Genomic DNA, 20729 nt, shown 5'->3' with positions numbered 1-20729 from the left:
TATCTTGTACAGTAAAAATGTTATTTTCCCTTTGGCTTCTCTTGCAAATTATCCTGATAAACACAAGTTGAAAATCTTTGACAAAGTGCATCTCGTTTTCAGCAATACTTGAGTTACATGATACTGACTGCCTTTATCATGATAGACTAAAACAAAAAAGGTTTAGTAAAGATGGAGCAGAATAACAAAAATTGACATTACTTTGAAAATCAATTTAGTTTGCTGGACCGATACTGCACCACGCCACTAGATGGGGCTGCCTACTAACTTCTTAACAGACAACAACAGAAAATGGAACAAAAACAGAAGTTGCTGGAAAAGCTCAGCAGGTCTGGCAACATCTGTGAAGAAAAAAAGCACAGTTAACGTTGTGGGTTGTTCAATCATCTTGACAGTTACTAAAGAGCAAGGAAGGACTTGGAGATGCACACTGCCTCATTGCCCATGATCAGAATAATTTTGTTTCTGTCGGAATTTTTCTTTTTTACAACTCTCATGTATTATCTGCCTTTCAGTTAAATGTCTCAATCGGTTCACCTCAACCATTTTCGGTATACTGAGTGTATGAAAGGATGTAATGGTCTGAAAAGTTTGGAGGAATGTCTTAAGCATCTACTATGGTAATACCATACAGCCTTGGTGGGAGAAGAACATGGATCTCAGAGGAGTCAGACCTATCATCTGTTGCCAACAGGCTGAAGGGTGACCTTATAGAGGCTTATAAAATCACTAGGAGCACAGATATGGTAAATAAACATGGTCTTTTCCCCTGGGTGGGGGAGTCCAAAACTAGAAGGCAGGAGTTTAAGGTGACAGGAGGAAGATTTAAAAAGGACCTGAGGGGTAACTTTTTCAGAGAGTGGTGTGTGTATGGAATGAGCTGCTGATGGAAGTGGTGAAGGCTGGTACAATTACAACATTTAAAAGGCATCTGAATGGGAAGGGTTTCAAGGGATATGGGCCAATGGCCGGCATATGGAACAAGGTTTATTTAGGATATCTAGTTGGCATGGATGAGTTAAACCAAAGGGTCAGTTTCCTGTACATCTCTATGACTGTATCTTGAACCCTTCATAATCTGTATAACAATGCATATCATATCAGTGTAATTTGTGCGCAGTTGCTAACCTGCAGTAAATGGCATCTTGTTCCAGGCAAGAGTATCTTTTTGCTAAATTAATGAATGGTTTTCCTCAATGACGCCAGGCCAAGTTGACTTTCCTCTAAAAAGTGGAAGTTTCTTACAGCACTATCCATATTGAATTCAGCAGCAAAAGACTTTCAGAGATATACAAAGGTTTCATTGTATTATTTATTATGTTTATTATTTTGCCTTGTAACCACAGATTTCCAGAATGCATTTGCCAAAGTGTCACAATCAAATTAAACACCGTCCAGTGGGTCCACTTTATCCATTTTGTTGCTTTCTCAAAGGATTCTAAAAAAACTAACCAAACACTGTTTCCATTTCAGGAAACCACGTTGACTGTCCTTGAATGGGTAAAGATTTTCTAAGTGTCCTGTTATAAACTCAATAACAGTCCAGCATTTTCCCATAATCGGTAGCATAGTACAACTATCAGTTTTCATTTATGCCCCCTCTGGACTCTCTTTCTGTCCAGATATCAACACCCAACTCAGTTTTATTTTGCCAAAGAATAGACCCACCATCAAATTTACCAAACACACAGTAACCAAGATATAAGCACTAGCCACCAGCACTTAAAATTATTCATGTAAAAATAACATAAATCAAACCAAAAGGCAAAAGCAAGGAAGGAAATGGAATCAGAATGAGGTTGGTGAGGGACATAATATATTCCACCTCTACTGTGCCCACCATCAAATCATCCACTTCACCAATTTAATAAGTAATAAGTAAAAATTGCTGCTCTCCAGATAATAACAAAATTTAAACAAAAATAAGAGGGTGAACAAGGGAAGGATTAAATTAAAATGTGTCAGAGAGGGACATAATTCATTCCAGCCTCCATGATGCCCACCCCTCCCTCTCAATGCTTCAAGGGTATTGGTGACCACTGCATGCACCTGGGCCCGAAAGTAGCCATGGAAGGGAAGAAGGCATTCAAAAATCATGACTAGAACCCAGTTCTCCCCCTCCTTTTGTAACCCACCACCACAACATACAATTAAACAAATCAACAAGTAACAATTAACAAACACTGAACCAGGGACAATGCAACAATATCAAAATGAAGGAAAAGGTGGAAACAGAGGGAAGGGACTAAATCGAAGTGGAGTCGGAGAGGTCGTTGATGGATGCCAGCCCCTGCATTGCCCACCTTTCTCTGGAAGTATTGTGTATTGGTGGACAGAGTGCAACCACTTGCCCAGGATATCTGGGTACAAAAGTAATAGCCAAAGAGAAGTAGGAAGTTGGAAATTATGACACAATTTTTTTTCTGCATACCAAACACCAAATGACCCAGTTAACAAATTATAAGCACTGGGGTAGTGCAACAATAATGCAAAAGGAAGTATACAAAGAGAGGATGTGGGCACTACCTCTGAGCCAGGAGTTTGAAGCCCTGCCTGCTCCAGCAGTGTGTCATAATATCTCTGAACATGTTGACTCACCACAATATAGCCCAGAGAAGGCTGAGGCGGGCTTTGGTTGAAAGTTCCGTCGAAGTTGCTGGATCAAAATCTGGGAAGTGCCATCCTCATGGCATTGAGGGCGTCTGGATGCCAAATGGACTGCGGCAGTTCAAGATGGCTGCTCACCACCACCACCTCAAGGACAACTAGAGGTGGGCAATAAATGCTGGAGGTGCCAATGATTCTTGTATCCGGGATTGAATTTAGAAAACGTTTTTAGGGACGTAGATAGGGAGAAACCTTTCCCCTTAGTAGAGAGGTCGATTACCAAGGGGGACAGCTTTAAGAAAGGGCGCAGGAGGTTTAAAGTGGATTTGAGGAAATTTTTTTTCACCCAGAAAGTTGTATGTATCAGGAACTCATTCCCTGAAAGGGGGTAAGGTTGGAACCATCAAAGCTTTTAAGAATTATTTAGACAAACACCCGACTACAGGCTAAGCTCTGGGAAATGAAACTAGGGTAAATGAATGTTTTGTAGCATGGATATGATGGGCTGAAGGGCCTCTATGACAATCAACTGTGGAGCTGGCCAGTTTGGACCTAAAAGAGACCTGCATTTCTAATGCTGGCAGTGACAACAAACGTACCCTCATAGTGAGCATTAGCGCAGACATCCTCATAATGTTATGGTGATCAGTGATGAGGATTACTGCTGCAAAAATAAATTCTACATTCTCATCACTCTTGGAGTAAAGATCTTTCTCTTGAATTCCTTATTGCACTTATCAATAACTTACTTATGTTTATGCTGTCTGGTCATGAACTTGCACACAGCAGAAATACTTTTAAAAACCAGCACAGGACAACTGGAAAAATAATAGGGGGAGGGGATGGGGTGAAATACAAGGGTAAGCTAGATAGTAATATAAAAGACGAGTACAAGAGGTTTTTTAGAGTTATAAAATTTGAAAGAGAAGCAAGAATGGACATTGGACTGCTGGAAGATGAGGTTGGAGAAGTAGTATTTGGGAGCAAAGAAATGGTGGAGGAACTAAATTGGTACTTTGCATCAGTCTTTACAGTGGAAGACACCAGTAGCCAGAAGTTAGAGTCAAGGGGCAGAGGTGGTTTAGTGGCCATCACTCAGGAGAAGGAGCTGGGAGAGCTGAAAGACCTAAAAATGGATAAATCACCTGTACTGGATGAAGTACACTCCAAAGTTCTGAAGGAGATAGCTGAGGAGGTTGTGGAGGCATTTGGTGATGATCTTTTAGGCATCACTGGAGGCAGGAAGGATCCTGGAGGACTGGGAAATGGCGAACGTAACATCCCTGTTTAAAAAGTCAGTGGGGCTGGGGTGGGGGGTGGGGAAGGCAGAAGAAGGGAAATTGTAAACCAGTTAGGCTGACTTTGGTCATTGGTAAGATTTCAGAGTCCATTATTAAGGATGAGATTGCAGAGTACTTGAAATTGCATAGTAAAGTAAGGCTGAGTTAGCATGGCTTAATCAAGAGGGGGTCATGAGAAATAGGGGCAAGAGTAGGCCACCTGCTCTGCCATTCAATAAGATTATGGCTGATCTTTTCATGGACTCAGCTCCACATACCATAATCCTTAATTCCTTTACTGTTCAAAAATCTACCTACCTTTGCCTTAAAATAAACATCCAATGAGGTAGCCTCAACTGCTTCACTGGGCAGGGAATTCCATTTGTGTGAAAAAGTTCCTCCTCAGTTCAGTCCTAAATCTGCTCCCCCTTATTTTGAGGCCATGTCCCAATTCTAGTTTTACCTACCAGTGGAAACAACCTCCCTGTTCCTATCTTATCTATTTCCTTCATCATTTTATTTGTTTCTACAAGATTCCCCCCTCATTCTTCTAAATTCCGATGAGTATTCCAGGTGTGGCCTCACCAACACCCTACACACCCGCAGCCTACACTCCCTGGTTTTAAACTCCATCCCTCTAACAATGACAGACAATATTCCATTTGCCTTCTTAATTACCTGCTGCAGCTGCAAACCAACTTTTTGTGATTCCCAGGTCCCTCTGCACAGCAGCATGCTGCAATTTCCCGCCGTTTATATAATCGACCATTTTTATGATATTCCTACCAAAATATTTGATCTCCCATTTACCAACATTGTAGTCCGTATGCCTGACCCTTGCCCACTCACTTAACCTACCGATATCCTTTCAATGTCTTCTGTGCACTTTTCTCTACCACTCATGCTAGCAACATCTGCAAACTTTGACACACTACACTCGGTCCCCGACTCTAAATCATCTGTGGAAATTGTAAACAATTGTGGTCCCAAGTCTGACAAATCTGGTCGAATTCTTTGAGGAAGTAATGAGCAAGTTAGATAAAGAGGGGTCAGTGGATGTGATCTGTTTGGATTTCCCTAAGGTCTTTGACAAGGTGTCGCACAGAAGATGAGTCCATGGTGTTAGGGCAAAGAATTGGCATGGAAAGAGGAATACCCTCCCTCTGTGTGACCCATTCTGTGAAGTTATTTAATTTCAACTCTGTTCTTTATAGAATCCAAACAGTGTGGGAACAGACCATTTGGCCCAACAAGTCCACACTGACTCTCCAACAAGGATCCCACAAGACTCACCCCCTTATTCTATCCCTATAAGCCAGCATTTCCCAAGGCTAATCCACTTAACTTACACATTCCTGGACACTGTGTGCAATTTAGCACGGCCAATCCACCTCACCAGCAAATCTTTAGGTGGTGAGAGTAAAGTGGAACAGCTGGAGGAACCCCAGGCAGACGTGGGGAGAATGTGCAAACTCCCCAGATGCCCGAGGGTGGTATTGAACCTGGGTCCCTGGCACTGTGAAGTAACAGTGCTAACCACTGAGCCTCTGTTTATAAGAGTGCAGCAAATGTAACATTTTTATTTGCACTTGACTTATGCATTAAGTCTAAGAATCTTGAAAACATCAATCTCTGGCAATAGTTTAGTTGCAAGGTTCTCCTTCATTTATTGTCCAGCACTAAAAGGAAGTCCTGTGTAATGAGCACATAATGGAGTTACAGAATTATTGTGAAATAAACTCCATATTAAAGTTAGTATAAAATTGGATCTGTGTTTTTATAAAATAGAAATCACGTTTGATGGTAAAAGCAGATCCTGTTCAACTGTTGACACTATCAGTTCCCTTGGTTGTTGTCTCCTTCGGTTGAATTTCCTTGCTTAAAAACATTTATTTAAAATGTTCCATACGTAGATTTTTTAAAATATTCTTACAGAGGATTGGGCATGGCTAGCCAGGCTTTTCTCTTGCATTTCCTATTGCATTTATTAGTAATTGATGTCTATGATTCCAAATTTTGCTCATCCCTAATTGTGCTGGAGGTCATTTCTACGTTATTCAGAGAACAGGTAAGAGACAACAGTATTACTGTCGGTCTGGAGTCACATGTCAGCCAGACCAGATAAGATGACGGGCTTCCTTCTCTGGTGAGCCAGATGGGTCTTTTCCCCCAACAATTACTGTAGTATTGGTTACTTAATCACTTGTTCAACTCGTTTTGATCCCAGAACTTATTGAATTTCACCATATGTCATGGTGGTATTTCAGCTTTTGTGCCCAGAACATTAGTCTTGGGCTCTGATTTATTAGCCCAGTTGCAATATCAATACCACTTCTGTCTTTACCTTCTCCCAGGCAGATCCAACCCTGTTCTCACTGTTACAAAATAGCCAAAGGTTCTTCAGACAGATGCAAGCCCATTGTTTTGGGAAGTCACATGACAATTTAAAGTGTATGTTTTTGTTTCCTTAGGTGAAGAAACAATCGTGTGTGACTTTGGCACAGTTAAAAGGTGAGATGATTTAGAACATAGAACATAGAAGAGTACAGCACAGAACAGGCCCTTCAGCCCACAATGTTGTGCCGACCATTTGTTGAGAGCTTAACTGAATCAGCCAACTCGAAAGAGTATGATCATTGTAAACCATCTCCACACTGATCTTGCTGACATCAGAAGGGTCTAGGCCCGAAACGTCAGCTTTTGTGTCCTGAGAAGATGCTTGGCCTGCTGTGTTCATCCAGCTCTACACTTTGTTATCTTGGATTCTCCAGCATCTGCAGCTCCCATTATCTCAGAGCATAACAATCAGTCAGCTTTCAAACAACACTTCAGTGTAGATCATCATTTGGTAACAGCATAAAATTGGAGATGGCAAGCCAGCTCTTCAATCTCCTTGTTGACTGAATACACATAAAGCCGGGCGGCTGTCTGATTTCTATTTCTTGATTTACACTATCTCATAACATCCTGGCACATGATGCAAAGTATGTTGAGCATTGTCAGTGTAAATGGTTCAATTAAATCAGTTCTTTCCATTTAATGATTCTAAGGATTGTGGTTGGTTCAGAGCAAAAGAAGCAGCAATGTAATAGACTTGAATTGAGTTGCTCAGTTTTCTAGGTATGATCGTTTTAAGTCCCAAGTTACATCCTTTCAATTTACACTTTAAATTTATGACCTAGATTATCAAATGGAAAAAGGAACCAGTCAGGAAGGATGGTGGATCTAAAGGCTGTCAACATCAAAGAATTACTTTGTCACTTTTCCCTACTGCAATTTTCTCTGCTCTATTTAATGTATTTTTTGTTGATTATAATTCTATAGGATTAGGCCATGTCCCTTCAATGCAGACTGCATTCATTAATACGGATTCATACACAGACTTATGTAAAAGATCCTAATGTACAATTTCAAAGAGGATTAGGGGATTTGTCTTAGGTAAATATTCATCCACCCATCAAACAACAATACAGGTTATCCATTTGTTGTTGCAGCGTTGTTTCTAGCAGCTTGCTAGGTGCAAATTAGCTGCTCCATTTCCTAAATTATAACAGTGTTTACATGTAAATTATTTCATTGGCTGTAAAGATGCTATATAAATGCAAAGGGTGTCCTTTCCATCTCATATTCGCTCCATTTACTCCAGCATGGAATAATTAAAACACTTAGACTAACACAGACAGAAATTGCTGGAAAAGCTCAGTAGGTCTGAGTTCTGAGGAAGGGTCATCAGACCCGAAACATTAACTGTTTTTTCCTTCACCAATCCTGCCAGACCTGCTGAGCTTTTCCAGCAATTTCTGTTTTGTTTCCCGATTTACAGCATGTGTAGTTCTTTTGTTTTTTTACTTACACTAACACACTTGACTTGATTGCTTATGTTAATGTAGTTGTATTCAGAATTAATTTTGTACTTCATTTTACAATTTGCTAACATTTTAATACAGACAGAAATTGCTCCATGTATTCTAAACAGCGTTTATTGCGTCCTTTATGGCATCGGGTTAATTATCACGAAATATGATAGTTATTAAAAAAGCAAGGAAATATTCTCCTTGGCTTTCTTGTTCCCATCTTAATAAAACTTTCAGTTTACCTTTAGCATCTTTAACTTACAAAACCACCCCAAGGAACCATGCACAGAAACAATGATCAAACAGATACCAAGTCATCAGAGATAATAGAAACTGCAGATGCTGGAGAATCCGAGAAGTGTTCATCCAGCCCCACACTTTGTTAACGAAGTGTAGAGCTGGATGAACACAGCAGGCCAAGCAGCATCAGAGGAGCACAAAAGCTGATGTTTCGGGCCCAGACCCTACATCAGAAACCAAGTCGTATTAGGAATAGAAATTTATTGTCACTTGTATTTATGAAAATACAGTGAGATGTGTATAAAGCCACCTCTATTTGGCGCCATTTAAATTACAGAAATTATGAAAGAAATAACTAAGATAAAGTTAGGACAATGCTCGTCTTTTTGTCCCACTACGGCTCCTGAGTTTCTGGATTGGCCAGGAGCACCAGCCCCTGAGCCTGTCAAGGCCAGGATTTCCGAACCAGACCTACCATACTGTCACTGCAAAACCATGATAGCATGGACGGACAAGAGTGGCCAAGTTATCACTACTTCGATCATCACACAAGCCGACACAGCCACGAGGAATGAACCGGAACCACCATGCCACCAGTGCAGGAGGTACGGTCCAGACCCACTGATAAAGCCACAGTCACTATGGTGACGAGGAATGGACGTCCACATCCACCGCCGCAGCGGGCCCTCCCACCCGCTTTCCTCCCACCACAGCCACAGACGAGAACCAAAGGTCAACTTCGATACAAGAGAGAAACAAAACAAAAAGAAACCCCATAAAGAACAAAGTAGAATGTGGCTGGCCAACTGAGCGGGAGTGTCCGAGCACAGAGCCCAAACACATCCTCCCACTGCTGCCACCATCTTGAGTAAAGAGCAGACATGTTGGCTGAAAGAATATGGGGCATAGATCAGACAAAGAGCTGTGTCTTAAGGCATGTCTTTAAAGGAGGGCAGAGAGACACATGTAAAAGTGAAGAGTTTGATGCACAGACAGTATTCTAGAGCTGAGGTCGGTAAACAGCTGAAAGCGTGGCTCCCAAAAAAATGGAACAGTTCAAATTGGGAAAGAGCAAGAGGCCAGAATCAGAAGACTGCAGTCGCCTGTGTTATGGGCCAGAGGAGTTTATGGTCAGAACAGACAATGAGTTCATGGGGGTATTTATAAATGAAGGTGAGTATTTTAAAACTGAGGTAATGCTGGACTGAAAACAAAGTGAATTAATAGCGCAGGGGATTTGCTGCAAGTTCCGAACAGTATACTTTTCAATGTCAACAGTTTACAGAGGCTGGAACATGAGACATCAGTCAAGAACTGAACATTTACTTGACTCCACATCAGAAATTCTGCCTCCAATGAGCTGGCACTGTCTGTATGTAGAGCAGGTGTGGAGGCTTTGCGGGTGGGTAAGCTTCACTAAAACCATAAAACCGTTCTTTCTGGACATTTAATCGCTGTAATCAGCTACCCTGGGGAACAGGATGCCCACCTTGTTTAAAAGATCAACGCCAAGAATGTTCCCTCTAGAGGATAATGCGTCAGGGAGTTGACACACATGTCCCTCCCAACTTTTTCCCAGCCTTTAATTTGCTTTCGACTCAACATAATTCATTTCTTGCTGTTTAACAGACAAGCAGTCCTTTCAAAACCTGAGATAACAAGGTGTAGAGCTGGATGAACACAGCAGGCCAAGCAGCATCAGAGGAGCAGGAAGGCTGATGTTTCGGGCCTAGAACCTCCTCCTTTTGAAACCTGATCCTGTTTTAGGAAGGGATTGGCTGAGGCAGTTCGATGCTGTTACCATGAAGAGTGCTGCCTACAAACTGTCACGTTGTCCAAAGGCTCAAACGTACTCAATTGCCTGATTCTGTACTCATCCTTTTTTTGCAGATGAAAATTCGACCTATATAGTTGTCACTATATGATAAACGAATAATCCCAAAAATTGTCCGCTGCCCTCATGCAACTGGAAAACCCTTTGGACAATGGTGCACAATTTCGATATTTAAGTATCAAACCCTGGAGCAAACGTCATTTCGGCCAACCTTTATAAAATAGAAATCACGTTTGATGGTAAAAGCAGATCCTGTTCAACTGTTGACACTATCAGTTCCCTTGGTTGTTGTCTCCTTCGGTTGAATTTCCTTGCTTAAAAACATTTATTTAAAATGTTCCATACGTAGATTTTTTAAAATATTCTTACAGAGGATTGGGCATGGCTAGCCAGAATATTCTGCCTGTCAGAAAATAAGATGGAAGCGTTGACTGTCATAACCAATTCCTGAATCACTTCGATCAGATTCATTAGCAACAAATCACACATGAGTTATCACCTTGTCAATTATCCTGTTGCATTGCTTTCTTTAAAAAGACAACGGTGTGAACTTGCTGAGTTGTTTTGGTAAAACTGGATACTTAACCACTGTGTTTTCCATCATCATTGGTTTTGAGAGAGATGTGAAGACACGCATCTCTTTGCTCTGCTCCTTCAGGGGAGCATAAAAGATCCCCAACAATATTTTGAAGAAGAGCAGTCAAGTTTCCCTCTTGTGTCTGTACCAATATTTCTGTTCAACTAACATCATTAAAAATAAATTTTATATAACACAGCCACAGGTGAGTCTTAAATGTCTTGCGGGCTGTCGGCAATTGTAATTGGAGACAATTATGTCATCTGATCCTTATTATCAGTATAATGCGACCTGTACGTTGTTGCTAGTATGTAATGAACCTAACCTCGTTCCCCAGGATAAATGTCACTTCTGAGATTTATTTGTCAGTTACCTTTCACCAGAATCCACTGGGAATCCCCCAGACCAGCACTGGAAGAAGGATTGGTGGCAGCATTCTACCTATGGGCCCCAGGCCACGATTAAAACAATTATCTCATGAATGCTTGTGGAACTTCCTGTGTGCAAATTTACCACTGCAATTCCCAACCTTACATTGCTGAATACACTTCCAAAAAGTACCGAATTGGCTGTAAAGAACTTTGGAATGTTCTGAGGTTGTGACCAGCACAGTAGAATTTCATGCCCTTTTTCTTCCACTAAGTCTAATGTCATTTTGGTTGGGAAAGGACTGACGCAGAATTATATCAGACTGGCTGTCCACAGATGCTGTCAGCTCTGCGGAGTTTCTCCAGCACTTTGATTTTATTTCCGATTTCCAGTATCCATTTTGTTTTCAGTTAATCCTAGGATTTGCTGTTCTTTTTCATGTATTTTTAAGTAATTAGAAATTATATTATGAGCGTATCAAAGTTGTAATGATTGTTTCCATCTATGAGCACTTCTTCAAGACATTTTTCCGGGTGAGTCTTGGATGTATGAAACTAACACCAAATATCTGCCTGAGCTTTTGAAGTTCTTTGATATGGTTTTCAACGAAATAATTAATGTGCAGAAGGATGTGACATATGAAAATCCAGTTTCACGAGCCATGAAATGCCATATCTGCAGGAAAGGTGTCTTTGATGAAACAGAATTGGGAACTGCAGGTCAATAGTCCATCTTTGCCAAGTGTAACAGTATTATCTTTTGATGCTTGATTGTACTTTTGCCAGGAATACAAAATAATTTACCTGCATTTGCTTTTTGCCAGACTCCTTAGGACAGATTCAAATATATATTTCCATAACCTCTGGAGCTCCTGATGCACTTTTGGAAGAATTGTTAGTGTTATAAACCAGGAAATGCAGCAGTAAAATCCCACAAACAGGAAGGCGACAATGAGCAAATTGTCTGCTTTTTATTGATGGTTGATCCAGGGTAGGCCATTTCACACGCAGTTGAGGAGAAATTTCTTCACTCAGAGTGGTGAACTTGTGGAATTCTCTACCACTGAAACGCTGTGGTGGCTAAGTCAGTGGAGATACTTAAGGAACAAATAAATAGAGTTCCAGAAGTTAAGCACCATGGGGGTGAGAGAACAGGAATATAACTTTGTGCTCGAGGATCAGCCGTGATCTTGCTGAATTCGCTCAAAATGCAGTGAATGGCTTACTCCTCCTATTTTCTGTTTCTAAGGAGAACAATCCAGTTTGTGCTAAAATCCCACATCTATGGATCTATTCTGTTAAATCTTGCAAGACCAGCACATCTTCCTATATTGTGCTGACTAGAATAAAAGGCTAAACGCTTGTGGGCTTACCAGCTTTTTATAAAGATTCTGCATAACTTCCTTGTCTTGCCATCTATAAACTGGAGTTTGAACTTTACAAAGTTCACAAAACTTTGCGCAGATTTGTAGCGTACAATAAATGTTGTAATGAATATTCCCCTTAATCATGTGGGTGAGATACAGCCAATCAAATCACTCATACTTATTTACACGCCATATGTTTATTATTTTCCTTGTCTAGGTTCATCAGACAGTGTGCAAACAGTGATCTTTCTAGGATTGGGTTCCCTGGGCGTGGTTGGATTTCTTCTGTTGCTCTGTTATTCTGTGGTATGGTATGTACAGTCTTCACATGAAAACTGATGCCGCCGATTACTTTTACTGCAGCTTCTGCCTCTGTCTCGGGCCATGTTCTGCTGAAACCCTTCTACGTGCCTTGTTTACTTTCAGTCAGGAATGTTCCAATGCTTTTCTGAATGGCCTCCATCTTCCAGTCTCTATAAACTTGGGCTCATCCAGGAGTCTGCATCCATATCCTGGCTCGTACTAAGCCCAATTCATTCATCACTTCCTGTGGATTTGCATTGGCTGCCAGACCAGGAGCACCTTGAATTTAAAATGTCATCCTTGTTGTCAAATGCTTCAGTGGCCATCACTCCATCCCTACCTCAATAACCTCCTACAACTCCTCCGAAGTGTCTCCACTTGAGCCTCTGGAACATCCCTGATTTCTATCTCCCTGTCACTGGTGGTTAAGACCAATGCTCTCATACTCCCTTGCTAAACCCCCTCTGCTCTTGTCTCCTCCTTTTAAGATTCTGATTAAGATTTGCAAAGCGATCAGCACCTTTTTCTCATGCATTTCAAATTGTTGCACCCTTTGGAATTTGGTATTCTTCAGACAGTCTTGAGGAGGACAAAAACTCTTTCTACAGCTCTATCTTACTGATTATTTTCCAGTGAGTTAATTTATTACTTGTCCATGGTTTTCCTGCATCAACCACTGTTAAACAATAGCAATGAGTGTAAAGCCGTAAATGAAGAGCTATCGATGCTGTTAGATCAAACATTAAATCTGGGGTTCTCAATGAGATTTACCACTTTATGAACCCCAGATTTCACCAAATCTCTGGGAATGGGGCAACAATAATCCCTAGCGATGTGTTTACATGTGTGTGGGAAGATTCCTCACAACCTGCTCTGCTTAACTATGTGGTGTCTGCAAAATGGAGAGACAGAAAAAGAGAGAGAGAGATGAAGAATAGTTTCATTTTTAACAATCATCTTCTCCTCCAGGAGCTTCAAGATGAGATGACAGCAGTTGACAATGGCACTGAAAAGTTAAATGTAAGTTATAAAATAAAAGTTGCTTCCTTGTTCAAAGGCAGTAGTGTTTTGCAATCTCATGGTATTTCAGTCATCCTGTCTGTGCGATGACTGTGACACCCGATATGTTACTAAGCATGTAACTTGACATCAGTACAGAATGTTTTATGGCAGATGTCAAACATGACGCACTGGGCCGGGAGTTCAAGTCCCATTCCAGTGATGAGTAGCATAAACCCAGGCTGACAGACACCATCAAGTATGTGCTGACACGGTGTCTTTCAGATCAGACACTGAACTGAGGCCATCTGGCCTTGAAAGTGGATAAAAAGAAGTCCTAGGACCTAATATTGAAGAATTGAAAAGTTCAGTTAGGTGTCCTGGCCAGTACATATTCCTGAATCAACATCAGCAATAACAGATTATCTGGTCATTATGGTGATGCTGTTTGTGGGAGCTTGCTGTGCATAAATTGAGTGTCATGTTTCCTGCATTACAACAGTGACCATACTCAGAATTATGTAGCCACTTCAGTGGCTATGAAGTGCTTTTAGACACCCCACTGGTTTTTGAAAGCTGCCTTATAAATGTAAACTCTTCTTTCTTTTTTCATTCCTATTTGTACACTATTTTCATAGCACCTTGAAAACTGATTGACCTCCCAAATGGAATCACTGGCAGAATTCTTTTGGACGTAATAGCTGGTGTTTCAGATGTTGTCTGGGAGGCTGGTGAGAGCCCTGCATCACCTCTTTTAGGGAACTCTCTGTACCTGTTCTTCCACTCAGGCACTTAGGTTTACTTAGCATTCTCCCCTCCTGGTTAGCTACCTATTTGCTACTGATAACTACTAAACTGGGCAAGAACTAAGGGTCTTGTATAATGATCAGGATGAAAAGCTATCCTTTGGCTTTGCCACCATGAGCATGATTGGAATAGGGGCAGGAAGGTGTTGGGGTTTCCACCCACCATCCTCCTACCTGATCATATGACCCCACCTCCTCCTAACCCTGGTCACGTGACATGGAAAGGGCACTAGATTGCGCCCACCATCTTTGTGCCTTCTCTTTAGCTCTTGTGACACCCCAATCTTCTCAAACTTGTTCAGCCTCAGGAATTGTATTGAGGCAGCTGAAGGGAATATAAACAAACGTGAGAGGTAGAAAAGCACAGAATGTGCTGATGGGGCCAAATGGAAAGTAACAGGAAGACCATCAACACCAACATGAATCAATCAAACTTATGGACCGTTTCTGTGCTGTAGAATTCTATGTAATGTTATTCCATGGATAAGTAACTGGAAAGACAAAGGATGTGGAAAACAGTTCATTTGCAAAATTTTACGTGATATTTATTTATTTGTGTTGTAAACAGATAAACGAAGGACGCTGTGCTGTTCCACTGGCAGTTCAGTGAAGTTCAACCATTCTGGAAGTGTTTGAAAGCAAAAGAGCAAAACAAAAAATGGCCAGACTATCAAACCATGAAATATACTTGGACCTTACTCCAGAAGACTTCAAATATTGTTAGTTCCTTCCACTGTTGGACAGACCCTAATTGTGAACCTCTTATTTATTTGTATAGTATGAAAAGCTGCTTCTAACCAAAGTAAAATTAATTCTAGTAGCCTGAGTACAAAATTCAAGCTGACACTCACTGCAGTACTGAGGAAGGGTAGACCATTCAGTTGCTAAATAAACACCGAAAGAACTGCGGATGCTATAAATCAGGAGCAAAAACAGAAGTTGCTGGAAAAGCTCAGCAGGTCTAGCAGCATCTATGAATAATAAATCAGAGCTAAGATAACAAAGTGTGAAGCTGGATGAACACAGCAGGCCAAGCAGCATCTCAGGAGCACAAAAGCTGATGTTTCGGGCCTAGACCCTTCATCAGAGAGCCTCTCTTAGGGATGATTAGGAAATGGAAATTGTATTTCAGGCTACATGAGGCTGGAATGTTTATTTTTGAATAAGAAGAAATATAAATGGAAATCTTAGAAAATCAGGCTGTATCTGTGGAAAGAAACAGAATTAATATTTCAAATTGATGGTATTTCATCAGAACCTAAGGAAAATAGAAGTGTGGGAAGTTAAGGCCAAGAAACTTTGTTCGGAAGTCCTATTTCAGATACGTTTATGTGACTTCTGGTCTGGCTTCTGAAAATTTTCTGGATAGGATCCTTCTGCTACAAAGCAGGGGAGACATATCAAGGAATTCTCGCAGCCAGAAGTGGAAAGAAACTTTGGTGAAATCAGAACTCATTTTGCAGCAGCTGTCTTCCCTAATTTAAAATTCAGCGGCTCAGCCGACACTTCTAACAGTTTGTGTGAAAGGGTGAGTGTGTAAGTGCTGGACTGTGATATATATTTCTATAATTTCACATGTAGCTGCTGTTCTAACATTGTAATATCTCACGCCTTTTTGATACGATGACTGCACGTTGCAGAGAAACAGGACACTACAAGCTTGGGTCGGATGTGAGTCAATTAAATGACACATTTGTGAGTGGGTAATGTTGGCAGATTAGGAGTCGAATGCTAATATTCTCTTGCCACATAATTGAACAATATCATACTTGTATCTCACTTAAATTACTTTTGGATCTTGGGTGTTATTCTTCTAATGGCTCAATTATTGCCACATCATTGAATCTTCTATACTTACAACTCTACCTCCAAATAAGTATAAATAAGCATTCTCACTGATACACTTGGGTAACAATTCAAGGTATGTACTAATAGAAAATCAAATTATGTCACAACAAGTCAACTAATTTGCTGGTTACGACATGGGAGGCTTACAAAAACTTGTTGCTCTTCCCCAGGTTACCAAAATTCCTGACTAAAGTAAAAGCAGCAAACTTTCACACCCAGCTGGCAGCAGACTTGTGATCCTTATGGTGTGCAGTGACAGGCAGCACACTAGCAAGCTAGGGCAGAAACAACAAATGGTGGATTTGTGCTAGTGCTGGGGCAATATTGTGGCTCAGTGGTTAGCACTGTCGCCTCACAGTACCAGGGACTTGGGGTTCGATTCAACTCTCAGCTGACTGTGCGGAGTTTGTGCATTCTCCCCATGTCTACGTGGGCTTCCTCCAGGTGCTCTGGTTTCCTTCCTCAGTCCAAACATGTGCAGGCAAGGTGGATTGGCCAAAGTAAATTGTCCATAGTGTGCAGGGATGTGCGGACTAGTTAGATTAGCCATGGGAAATGCAGGGTTACGGTGATAGGGTAGGGGACGGGTCAGGGTGGCATGGTCTTTGGACAGGCAGTGTGGACTCGATGGGCTGAGTGGCCTGTTTCCACACTGTAGAGACTCTATGATTGCAGGTGAGAATCAGAGAGTGGATAAAGTAATGGCCTACCCAATACAGACAGTGGAAAATAAGCCAGAGGTGGCATCACATAAGGGGAATATTGATTGAAATCTGAAACTGTTTTCCCAATATCCACAAAGCCTTCACAAATCTTTGCATCCGTCAACTTTCTGCTTCATTCTCCTTTCCATGCCCTCTTGCACTTACAAGTCACTCAGCATCTCTCACTCCTGCCTTTCTCTGCTGCATTCCTTACATCTGAGGGAAGGCAAGCCCAAGTACATCTGGCCAAGTCATTGATACCCAGCTTTGGTTCAGCAGTATTACCATGGTGTATACTCCCTATGGAAAACTCTTTGACTCCAGATGAAAACTTCAACATTTAAGATTTTCAAAGCTCAGTGGCTAGCACACTTGTTGCTCAGACAGAAAGTTGTCAGTTCCAATCCCACACCAAAACCTTGGCTCACACTCCCTCCTGAGAGAATGTTGCATTGTTAACATTCCTTTACATCAAACCAGGATCTGGTTGGCCATCTCAAGTGAATTAAAAATACACTATGGCACTATTTCATGTAAAAGTAGCAAAGTTTTCCCAGTGTTCTGGCCAATATTTATCCTTCAGTCAACACTGCTCTTCTGTCTGTGGTAATTTGCTGTGAACCAAGTGGCAACATTACAACAATGAACACAATTCAAAAGTGCTTCATACGCTGTAAACTGTTTTGGGATATTCTGAGAGGAAGTTGCTATATAATTGCAAGCCTTTCTTTATACCTGACCATCTCCTGAAAGTATTTTCCTACATTCCAAACACATGCCTCAAACTCAAGAATCTGTTCAATGATCTGTTGGTTGGAAATTGTGCCTACAATTGCCCTGCAGAAATCACCTTCCCCCGCTTCTCTCAAGCACTGAGACTGGCCTACTGTCTGTACTACCTATAATTAGATATAGTTCTGTATATTGTGTCCCATTGCATTCCCATTACTCATCTTGTCCTGGAGACTCTATCCAGTTGTGGACAAGATGCAAAATGGACAATGTCACCTATTTAACACAGAGGTAAGGAAGAACTTGTTTTCTCACAGAGGGGCATGAGTCTTTGGAACACTTTTCTACAAAAGGGACTGGCAGCGGAGACTTTGATTGTCATTGTGGCAGAAGTAGACTTTTTTTTAATAAACAAAGGGGTAATAAGGTTACTGGGGCTAGGCAAAAATGTGGATTCATCAGATCGGCCATGATCTTATTGAATGGTAGTATAGGCATGAGGTGTTGAGTGGCGTACTTCTGATCCTAATTTGTATGTAGACCACCTGCTGAGCACCCTGTGCCTTTTTCTCTATCAAGAGATGACATTCCTTCAGTCTCTGAGAGTTGGTGAGGCTTTGAAAATGGTTGATCAGCTGCACCCACCCCATCCTCCCTCAGAATATGCTGCCTAGGTCATCATGCACTTGCTAGGATTTTCTTGCTTATTCACAGGACCCTTGAATAAAGGTTTATTCACCCATGTCATTCAATGTTTCAACAGGGAGTGATTTAGATTGCTGAAAGTGGAGAAGTATTGCTGCAGGTGTGCAAGGCATTAGTGAGACCGCCACACCTGGAGTATTGTGTACAGTTTTGACCTGGTTATTGGAAGAGGGGTTTAGTTGCATTGGAGGCAGTTCAGAGGAGATTCAGTAGTTTGATTCCAGAGATGTGGGAGTTGTCTTATGAAAAGAGATTGAGCAGTTTAGGCCTATACTCCTCAGAAATTTAGAATAAGGAGAGGAGATCCAGTTGATAGAAGATGCTAAAGATGATTGGCAAAGTAGATGTAGAAAGGATGTTTCTTCATGTGAGATAATCTAGAACAAGCTGTCATTGTTTTAGGATAAGGGATAGCAGATTTATAACTGATGAGGTGAAATTGTTTCTCTCAAAATATTATGAATGTGTGGAATTCACCAACTCAGAATGTGGTGGGTATGGAACATTGATTGAATTTAAGAGATTTTTAATTGCCAGTGGGCTGAAGGGTTATGGAGAGCAGGCAGGGAAATGGAGTTGAGGCCCAGATGAGATCAGCCAAGATTGTATCAAATGGCAGAGCAGGCTTGAGGGACTGAATTACCACCTCCTGCTCCTAGTTTTTACATTCCTATTGAGTAAGTTGATTCATAGGTGGTTTGTAAGGATATTTATCAGAGTATGTACTCGGTGAAAATGATTAAACAGGCAGATTCTATGTTCTGGGGTCAGCTGAGGGGTGACCTGATAGAAGGCTTTAAGATCATGAAAAGTGCTTGAGAGGTGGCTGTAGAGAGAAAGTTTCCACTTAGAAGGACAGTCCAGAAGCAAAGCTCACAAATACAAGAGTCACAAATGTCATTCAATAGGGGAAATCAAAGAGTGGTGAGAATACGGTACTTATAACTCAGTGGGGTGGTGGAGCTGAATGACACTGATTATTGAAGGGAAGGCTGGATGGAGAAAGAAATGGATGGATATGGTGAAAGGATGAGCTGAAATGTGATGGGAGAATAGTGTGCGGAGTATAAAAATTGGCGTATGTACAGAACTGGTGCACACTGTTTGTTTTCAAAATCTCCCTAGGCCCTAAAGTTTATCTGAGTGTCAGAGTCTCCTCTGCAACGCACTTGACAGTTTCAGCCATGTTGTCCATGGAAAGTCCAAGGCTGGGCCTCAGCTTGAGATGCCCTGATTCCCTTTTCCCTGAATTTCTTGATCACAATCCCCTTGGCATCTAGTCATTCACTATTACAGTTTTAAATGCTGTGAATGAATAATTCTCCCACTTCTCAGCTCCTTAGCTATCTGAAATGTTTCAGTCAAATTTAGCCATTGGGTTTTTTTCTGGTCAGGCTGTCATGTACCACCCTGAAAGAGCATGACATTCTTATTCCAAGCTGTCTCTTAAATCTAGTTGGGTAACAGGAAGGCATCAACTTGATTGCATCTGTAGCAACCAAGTTATTTGCCAACAGCCAAATCTTGAGCAATGAAGGACATCCTTATCCATTGGACAGAAACAGAATCTATACACTTTATAAAGTACAAATGCTCTACAGCTACATGTGGCAAGGCAACACAAAGATTAAGCAAGACATCAAATACTAAGACTCAGTGCCAATGCTTCAAGAAGGCAGCTAGGGACGGGCAATAAGTGCTGGCCGGCAGCCAGCGATGTCCACATCCCACATTTGATTAAAGCAAATACACTGTGGAAGAAAACACCACAGACAAAAGCAGTGCGTGGCTGTGATATATAGAATGTAGCATTTATAAAAATAGAGGTTTCCTCTGGAGGATATGCAGAAGTTAGGGCACATTAGGTTTCAGAGCAGCCAAATGCTTACTCATACAAAGTGGTAAAAGTGGTCAAACCACATTGTACAGAGTACAATTGTACACCACATTGTACACCTGGGCCATCTCCAGCGCATCCCTCACCTTCCTGGATCTCTCAGTCTCCATCTCAGGCAACCAGCTTGTAACTGATGTCCATTTCAAGCCCACCGACTCCCACAGCTACCTAGAATACACCTCCTCCCACCCACCCTCCTGCAAAAATTCCATCCCCTATTCCCAATTCCTCCGCCTCCGCCGCATCTGCTCCCAGGATGAGGCATTCCACTCCAGCACATCCCAGATGTCCAAGTTCTTCAAGGACCGCAACTTTCCCTCCACAGTGGTCGAGAACGCCCTTGACTGCGTCTCCCGTATTTCCCGCAACACATCCCTCACACCCCACCCCCGCCACAACCGCCCAAAGAGGATCCCCCTCGTTCTCACACACCACCCCACCAACCTCCGGATACAACGCATCATCCTCCGACACTTCCGCCATCTACAATCCGAGCCCACCACCCAAGACATTTTTCCATCCCCACCCCTGTCTGCTTTCCGGAGAGACCACTCTCTCCGTGACTCCCTTGTTCGCTCCACACTGCCCTCCAACCCCACCACACCCGG

The 20729-nt window shown here is 41.7% G+C and overlaps 1 protein-coding gene across 4 annotated transcripts in view; it reads left to right on the top strand.

Moving 5' to 3' along the window:
* LOC125451332 (sushi domain-containing protein 1-like) overlaps positions 1–20287 on the top strand; it is a 95795-nt gene extending 75508 nt beyond the window's left edge. For all 4 annotated transcript variants that reach the window (XM_048528339.2, XM_059644272.1, XM_048528338.2 and 1 more), the window contains 4 exons: positions 6359–6398; positions 12345–12438; positions 13400–13450; positions 14804–20287. In XM_048528339.2, coding sequence (XP_048384296.1) covers positions 6359–6398; positions 12345–12438; positions 13400–13418 — 153 coding nt within the window. In that variant the 3' untranslated portion in view covers positions 13419–13450; positions 14804–20287. The remainder of the gene's footprint in view (positions 1–6358; positions 6399–12344; positions 12439–13399; positions 13451–14803) is intronic.
* Positions 20288–20729: the final 442 nt, after the last annotated feature.

This window comes from Stegostoma tigrinum, chromosome 3, assembly GCF_030684315.1.
Source record: "Stegostoma tigrinum isolate sSteTig4 chromosome 3, sSteTig4.hap1, whole genome shotgun sequence".
Taxonomy (NCBI): domain Eukaryota; kingdom Metazoa; phylum Chordata; class Chondrichthyes; order Orectolobiformes; family Stegostomatidae; genus Stegostoma; species Stegostoma tigrinum.
This window is presented reverse-complemented; position numbering and strand designations above follow the sequence as displayed.